Here is a 9,037-nt window from a genome sequence, read left to right as displayed (position 1 = left end):
AATGATTGTAAGGTGTACATGTCTAGCAGACAGGTGTCATTTGACCTTGACATCATTTTCATGGTTCAGTGGTTATAGTTAAGTTTTTGTGTTTTGGTCTGTTTTTCTTATACTATATGCAATATGTCTTCTATATTTGGTGTATGGAATGATTGTAAGGTGTACATGTCAACCTGACAGGTGTCATCTGACCTTGACCTTATTTTCATGGTTCAGTGGTCAAAGTTAAGTTTTTGAGTTTTGGTCTATTTTTCTAATACTTTATGCATTAGGTCAACTATATTTGGTGTATGGAAATATTTTATGATCTATATGTCTGTTACGCAGGTTTTATTTGACCTTGACCTCATTTTCATGGCTTATTGCTCAGTGTTAAGTTCTTGTGTTTTGATCTGTTTTTTTCTGAATTTATAAGCAATAAGTCAACTATATTTGTTGTATTGAAGAATTGTTAGCTGTACATGTCAGCCTGGCATGGTTCATCTGATCTGGACCTCATTTTTATGGTTCATTGATCAATGTTTTGTTTTCTTGGTTAATGTTGAGTTTCTGTGACAGTTGTAATAAAGCTTTGTATTTGGTCTATCAACATAATATCTATGATTAGTAAAGAAGGCGAGACATTTCAGCGTGTGCACTCTTTTACCTAATTTAGTCCTGGTATCTATGATGAGTTTAATTATAGTACTAAATTCTGTTGAAAATATTTATTTTGGAATTGCACAAGGTCATGTTATCTCTGACAGTTTATGCCTTTATAACTCTAACTCCATTTTTAAGCATGTGTACTTATTTTAATCATTAGGTAACAATAAACAGTTAGGAATGTAATTTTGCATTTTGGAATTTTCAAATATGAATGTTTTTGTGCAAGAAAGTGAATTTTCGAAAGCTGATGACTAATTTAGCATTCAAAGTGTGTTTATATAAAAACTGGTCTTCAAGATTATTTTTCATGTTTTATGGGACATTTTCTGTTTGGCTGTCCGTATTTTCATAACAAGACAGCCAAAAGATCCAGAAATATTTGTAATGAAACGGGGTTTTTTCACACGAACTTTTTGACGCATTTTTTTATCGGATGATAGCTGAATCAATGTAAAGTATCATTATGGATGTGATGTTATGAAGGTTACATTTTGTATCACAAGACCAAGAACATAAATCAAGTAATTTTCCTATTTAGTTATCAATCTATACACGTCAAAAAATACTATATAAAATCTATAAGGATATTAAGTGACCTATTCTTCATTGCCATCAGTCGGGCTTACATATAACAGTTACACAGTTAAGTAGATTGTAGTGAATTGGAAGAACCATCCCTGTCCAAGAACCCGGAAGAGCAGTATGGCTTATTGCATAACTTTTAATCTTTTGAATATCATGCATCATTTAATACTATTATTTCATCATACTCATGTTTGAAATAAATTAATATTATTTTTTATTATTTTTTTTTTTCTTCAGAATTTGTTTCTAACATTGTTTACTATACGATTTAAATAACCATCTTATCGTTAATCAATGTATTCATTCAGGTTTAAAATCAGAACATTTTTAATTATAAATATAATATGATAGTAATATGAGAAAAATATATCATTTGCAGACTAGAAACATATGGATAACAAAAACCTGCAATTTTCATATAATATAACATAAATTTCAAAATAGAATCTGCATATCACCATTAGCATATTTTATGCATGAGGTTCTTGATGGGTTTTACATATCCTGGTACCTTTGATAACTATTAACACCAGTGGGTCGATGCCACTGCTGGTGAACGTTTCGTCCTCGAGAAACATTCTCGAGGGTATCACCAGTCCAGTAGTCAGCACTTCGGTGTTGGCATGAATATCAATTATATGGTCATTTTAATAAAATTCCTATCGACAAAACTTTAAGTTTTTCGAAAAAACTAAGGATTTTCTTATCCCAGGAATAGATTACCTAAGTCGTATTTGGCACAACATTTGGGGAATATTAGGTCCTCAATGCTCTTCAATTTTGTACTTGTTTGACTTTTAACTGTTTCGCACTGAGCGTCACTGATGAGTTTTATGTAGAAGAAACGCGCGTCTGGCGTATTAATTTACAGCACTTCGCTGTTGACATTAATAAATTTCCAGTTGACAAAACTTTTAAGTTTTCGAAAAACCAAATGAATTTGATCGCATCATAGAAAAACGAGTGCATAATCTTTATTCAAAATCTATGTTCAAAAATGTATAACAAAAACCAGTGTTAGGTATTAAAGTCGATGCATTTTCTACAAAGGTGTTTGTTTTATTTTCACCAAGTTGGCAACGTCCCTTTTTCAATCAAATGCAATGAAACTGTAAATAATAATGCTTTGCACGAAGTTTCCACTTGGTATAGGTAGAAAATGGCCCATCTCTATTATTCATTATCTTTGCTGTTTTGATACTTTTGCAATTTGAAAATTTCGTAATTCACAGGCCACAGAAGCGGTCATAAACCTTGAGAAACCTTTAAATCTATTTATCATGTTATATACAGTAATAATATGTAAGTGGATTATAAATACAAATTACATGTATGACATAAATACATATATAATTCTGTATAATCCCAGCTAAAAAAGGCAATTGCGCTTTTACATAGATTACAGATGTCAACTACCGCTATCGAATGTTCTAAAAATTGTATTTAGAATCATTTTAATAAAATTTACCTTTTTCCATATGATTTTTTTTCTGTTTTTGCAATACAAGCTAATAATCGATTGAAACATGAATTATGTTACGCCATGTCCAGTGCCATGACCTGCAGAGGCGGATCCAGTAATTTAAAAAAAAAGGGTTTTTTACAACTATATGTCCCCATTCAAATTATTTGATCGTCCAAAAAAAGGGGGCCCGGAACCTCCCCCTGGATTTGTCACTGACCTGTGTATTTGAACCGTTTCCTTAGCGTACAAAAGTGCGGCGTACAGTTTACCTAATTTATGTTTCACAAGCTTATCTAATCTTGCAGATATAACAGAACTGACAATACAATTATCACTGATATCATTAACTGCGCTGCACACATGTTGCGACAAAAATATACAATGTTTACAGTTATACACTTTGTTGTTACTGACAATTGATACCAAATTGACACTTTGTACCAATACGACCTTGCGATAAAATCGTACGCTGACCTTAAATTGTACACAAAAACGAAATCGTAAATGTGAAAATGGCCGAAGAGAAAAAAGTGGTGGTTATAGCAAGTGATGGTAGTGATCATGCTAAATTGGCTTTGCAAAGTAAGTACTTGTACTAGTAGATGTAGATTTATTTTTTAAGTAAATTCTTGACTGCATTTCAATAAGTTTACAAGTACTTTATATTTACTATGTAGGGAATACCAAAGGAAAATGATTTAGGTACTTAGGTACTAAATAACCAAATAACAAAAATATAAAACGTATGTATAACTGATACTACCTTGTTTGTCCTGACAAACCCGTGAAAAGTGAATTCATTTTTAAAGATCTTTAAACAGACAACGGTCGAAAAGTGCGAATCGAGAAATCCGTTTCTTATGTGGAGTTGTCGTATTTTCTTTTGTATATGAGATGCAGAGTAAGAAATTCTCAGAATTTCTGCATTAATGAAACCTATTTCCAAGATCCATAATGCTGAGGAGTTCAATTACTTTGACATTGACATGAACTTTAATATTCCCATTGCAGTCTGCATGCGCCATAATCAAACAATGCTTTTTTTCTTTTTTAAATACAGACCACGGGGGGGGGGGGGGGGTCTCTTCCTATATAAAGGTATATACATATGTGCCGCTGGAATGGGTCCCTTTTTTGATCCGTCAAATATATCAATGGGGTGCAATTTTACCGAGGAAATATATCAATAGGTAGTGTTTTTGATGTATAATTAGATTGTATATGCATATATGTACTATTTGAGCTGATAAATATATGAATGGGTTATGATTTCGCTGTGAAATATATGTATAGGTAGGGATTTCACAATTATTCAATATATGAATGGGGGGTGTTTTTAAAATGTCAGCTGCACACCTGTACCCAAAATCCCATGTTGAGACCCCCCCCCGTGATACAGACTTGACAATTAATACATGTATCTGTGTCAACCGACTTCATTGTTCTAGTATGACACTAGACATGTTTTTTTCAGCGGAATTAGGAATGTGGAGAATGTTATGCGAGTTTGAATTGCAAACCTAAATTGATCGATCTGCCGCAGGGGATATTGAACATCGTGTCTTTAATAGTAGGCCCTTCTTCATTTTATAGTAAGCGTATGATTGGTTGATTTATATGTACGTACATAATGTAAAACGAAACATAGGTGTTATTTTATCTGTACCATCGAACCTAATATAAATAATTGTCTTCTTTGTTTTAATGTATTGCACGTATTTTTTTTTTTTATTTTACTATCCATTTCTATAAGACAAATATCGCATTGGAAAAGTTGTTCATAATAAAAGCATATCGCTATTCTACAAGAAAAACGTCGCATTCATTTAAAAAAACCACACACTTTCCTTAATCTAAACATGTTAAAAAAAGTGCACAAACAATACTGCATGTATATAGAATTGTGAATAGGATTTACACACTATTTATAGTTTACATGTAGAAACGAAATGATATCAGATAGTCATTTTGTGGACGTGTTGAATAAGATATTATGTCGATGCCATCAAATTACACGAACATTCAGTCGGTCTATAAACCTGACTTGATGGTATCCTTCACATATAAAAATCATTAATAAAATAGCGAACTGCAAGACAAATTTTTAAAGGGAAAATCCACAAAAACTTACAAAAATCAAACTCTTTTAAACAAAGGAACAAGTGAAAAGCATCTGGGTATAAATTCATTGTTGATACAAATATGTTTGAAGGACAATTAAAAATTTCGAAAGACGTCTCAAAAATTCATTTTGAGAGTAAGCAGTGGGATAAGATTGCTACCTCATATAACATGAAAAATAAAGTTACAATAAAAATATACAGCAATTATATTACAAAAATATCGCACCTTAAATAAATAGCTTTGAATTCGCATTCACTTTCTCGATGAGTTACTGTAGTTCAGATATTTAAAAAAACAAAATCATGTACTTTTCTTTTAATTATAGAGTATGCAGCAGAATTCTACAAGCCTGGTAATTTTGCAGTCGTTGTGTATTGTGCTACTTATACCGAGATCAGTTATGGATGTAAGTATGATATCATCTCTATCATGTCTATATTATAGTAGGAAACCAATTACGCGAGAACACTTTTTATTAAAAATCGGCAATATTAATATCAAAATAAAAAATGCCATTGGTGGTACTTTCTAATTTAAACGTTACTTTATATTTTTGAGAGACAATATCAAAAAGAATTGAGCTTCATACTATAAAAATCTGTTTTAAATTTTATGTCTTTGAAAATATGTTCTTTTTGTTACCCGTGCGCGCTATGGGAGAAATCAACATATCTGTCGTCCGTCCGTATGTCTATCAGTCCAGTCTTGTTAACGCTCACACATGTACAAATCTTGCAAGATTTGTATGACACTTGTATCATAGATTACTATCAACAATATCTTGGATATGTTCGAAAAATAGACGCCAATGGTAGCGGAAAATGTAAAGGAATCCTATTTTTTTCATATTCGGAAATCCGCGTCTAACGGCGATATAATCTATACAGAGGGCCGTAAAAATAAACTACAGTGGCGGATCCAGAAATGTCCATAAGAGTAACATTGACTGACTGCCTTAATAAGGGCCCCATCTAGTTACTCCTTGAATAGTCAACCATTTTTTTCCCACAAAAGAGGGGACCCTGCCTCTAAATTCGCCTCTGAACTAAGATGGTTTAAGAAGCCCTTTTCATATATTTGTATTTATTGATATCGACAAAAGATATATCTACACAAAAGGTGATTTAAATAAGGGGTGAAACTTAAGTGTTTACATTGTATTTTTTTACATCAACAGTAGGGAAGAAGAAAACAAAAAGATTTTATCTTTCTTAAACATAAAAGGCACTTAAATTTTTACAAATATAGTGGATGTCAGGCCATTACACTTTTCCAGCTGCACGGAATATTCTGTTTAGTTCTTGATGTGTAAACGCAGCCATTTTTGTCCATTCGTTATGTCGAACCTGATCCCCGCCACATTCTGTATAATTTTACGCCCGTCCCAAATCATGAGCATGTAATTCAGCGGTTGTCGTTGGTGTATATAATATTTGTTTTTCGTTAATTGCTATATTTATTAAACCTTGATTAGTTTTCTCGCTTGGATTGTTTCACATTTGTTATTGCGGGTTCTTTTATATCTTACTATGTTATATGAGTTTTGCTTGTTTTTGGAGGCCGCGTCTTACGGTGTCCTGACGTTGTAAACTTTTACATCTTTTGGTTTCTGGTTGAGTTGTCTGATTTGCAATCATACCACGTCTTCTTATTTTTAAATTAAAAAGATCAAGTTTTAGTTTTTACTTTTTCTAGCTGTTGCACTGATACCCGGGGATCCAGCTCTTGTTCAGAGGATAGTTGAGTCGGAGGAGGTTAAATGCACAGAAATGGTGAAAAAACTAAGTAAAGATTTAGTCGACTTGAAGGTAACAGCTATATAATTTCTAGCACTGAGACGACATAACGTCTTGTCCACGTGAAACTTTATTTTTCAAAACATGTGCAATGTATTCTCTGAATAAATTCAATAGAAAAGATATGTGTTACGATAAAAGAACCAGCAATCTCCTAAACTGTATTTTGAAAAAAACATTGTCCCGTTATGTCATATTTTGAACGTGCATGTATAATCTTGTTAGACCCCCCTTGATAGAGAACCGTGGTGTAGTAGTTAGCGTATATATCGGACTACTAACAAAAAGGTTCTTGGTTCGATCCCCGTTCCGGAGAGAAAATTCCAAAGACGGAATTAACGGCTCTCCTTTGACACCATTTGCGAGTATGGTCTTGAGAAACAATGATAGTCCGTCGGATCGGGAAGATAAATGATTGACTAGTATTACTAGTAAGTGAGAGCCATATATATTGCACGTAAAAGACGCCATTGTTGATTTTGAAAAAGAGCATGCTAATGCCGCTACAAGGCAGCACTCACACCCGCAAAGTTAGGAGGGATTACTATAAGTTGCAATATAAATTGTTTCCCAATCCATGTTGTTCATTGGCTGTCGTTGTTTGCGTCTACTATACGGTATGGGTTTTGTGCATTTGATGAAGGTCGTATACACATATCTGCGTCCTTTAATTGGTTATTGGTGTATGGTTGTCTCATTGGAAATCGTACCACATCTCTTTGGATTATTTAGGCGTGTCATATTTGATCTCCAAGAAATGTGTACATGTAACATATATCAAACTCTAAAATTGGCCAGGCAAGTGAATACAATATAAAGCTACCATGAAGGCTACCAAAGGTTTGCCGTCAAAGACATATTTAAAAAAAAACACACAATTAAGCAGAACATTTAGTTTTGTTTCCGACTCCCTTCCTCACTTTTACACGTTTTGGTGAAATTAATGATTTAACCTTGGATAATGGTACTTATAGTACCAGGTTTAGAACTGATAGTCGAGACATTTTCCAGTCAAATATTTTTACGATTAAAAAAAAATAAGTATATTTATGTCTATCGTAATAAAGAAAAAAAATCCCTTCCAAAATACGTATTTTTTTCCTGTCAGAAAGCTGGAAATACAACTATACATGTTGTTTACCTTAAGGTATCACAAACGACAACCACTTGCGAGATTCCTGTCCAGTGGATCTAGCACATTTATATTTTGCGGTTTTTACGTTTTTTTAATTTGTAACCTTTAATCTTCGCAAAACATTATGACACGAATACTAAACGTCAACAAATATATAAATAATCGTATATAGTTACATTATACCAAAAAGGTGTTTTTATCTCTTTTTAATCAGATAGAAGGCGAGGTTGTGAGAGTAAATGGAGAACCAGGTCCAGCTGTTTTAGAAAAAGCAAAAGATCTCAAAGCAATATACATCGTAGTAGGATCACGTGGTTTAGGGAAAATCAGAAGAACTATTATGGGCAGTGTCAGTGATTATCTCGTGCATCATGCTCACATTCCTGTAGTTGTCTGTAAATCAGAACATCATCATCATCATGGAAGTGATAAGCATTCTTAACATGAAAAAAATGAGGACGAAGATTTTTTAGGCGGAGGAAATGTTTTTTTATTTTTTAATTTGGAGGAAATGTGGCAAAGAAATTAAAGCCATTTTATTTTATTGATTGATTTTCTTTTTATGAACGATATTATGATAAGTGTAGAGCGACAATCTTTTTGATTTAGGACAAATAAAAGTTTATTGCTTTACTATATTTGTACGTTTTTATGTATATTTTATCAGTATTTAAGAAATGACTTTAATATTTTTTATGTAGTATGAAGAAATAACATAAAAAAATAAGGTTCACACTGAATAACATGCGTGAGTGTGCGGCGCATTTTTGAGGTTAAATAATATTTTGAATAAACAGAAAAAATATAATAGTAATTCTTTTTAATTTAATTCTCAAATCCATGTTCAAGGAGTCAGGAGCGAACTGGATCCGCCACTGGGAGTTTAGATCACGAAACATAAGTTGACGACATTGGTACAGTCATGACAAAACTGACAAACAAATGGTATCCTAAGAATGCAATGATATCTACTACAATTGATAGTACGATAAAATATTCATCACCACAAAGAGCGCAACATGACATTTCATAGAAAATTTAAAGTCGTGAAGAGTGAAATGAATCATGTCACTGCCGGCACTGGATTGATTATGTTTTGCTTTTGTCATTGTTTTGTTTTCTTTGGTGGCTGCAAATACATTCGTATGGTATCATTTTCGCTAGTCATGTTGTTTTAACCGGATTATCAAAGTGAAAATCGTTTATTGATTTGACTGAGATGTACCGCGGGCGGTCGGGTTGTCGGGCTGGTGGTCGTCTGCCAAACAGTATCTCTACCATAAC

At 33.0% G+C, this 9,037-nt stretch overlaps 1 protein-coding gene across 1 annotated transcript; it reads left to right on the top strand.

Moving 5' to 3' along the window:
- The first annotated feature begins 2,989 nt into the window (after window positions 1–2,989).
- Window positions 2,990–8,391, top strand: LOC134716249 (universal stress protein YxiE-like). The gene is made up of 4 exons (XM_063579125.1): window positions 2,990–3,280; window positions 5,148–5,228; window positions 6,518–6,630; window positions 7,968–8,391. The coding sequence occupies exons 1-4, from the start codon at window positions 3,211–3,213 to the stop codon at window positions 8,193–8,195; spliced, it is 492 nt and encodes a 163-aa protein (XP_063435195.1). The 5' UTR covers window positions 2,990–3,210; the 3' UTR covers window positions 8,196–8,391.
- Window positions 8,392–9,037: the final 646 nt, after the last annotated feature.

Source organism: Mytilus trossulus, chromosome 4 (genome assembly GCF_036588685.1).
Source record: "Mytilus trossulus isolate FHL-02 chromosome 4, PNRI_Mtr1.1.1.hap1, whole genome shotgun sequence".
Lineage (NCBI taxonomy): Eukaryota > Metazoa > Mollusca > Bivalvia > Mytilida > Mytilidae > Mytilus > Mytilus trossulus.
This window is presented reverse-complemented; position numbering and strand designations above follow the sequence as displayed.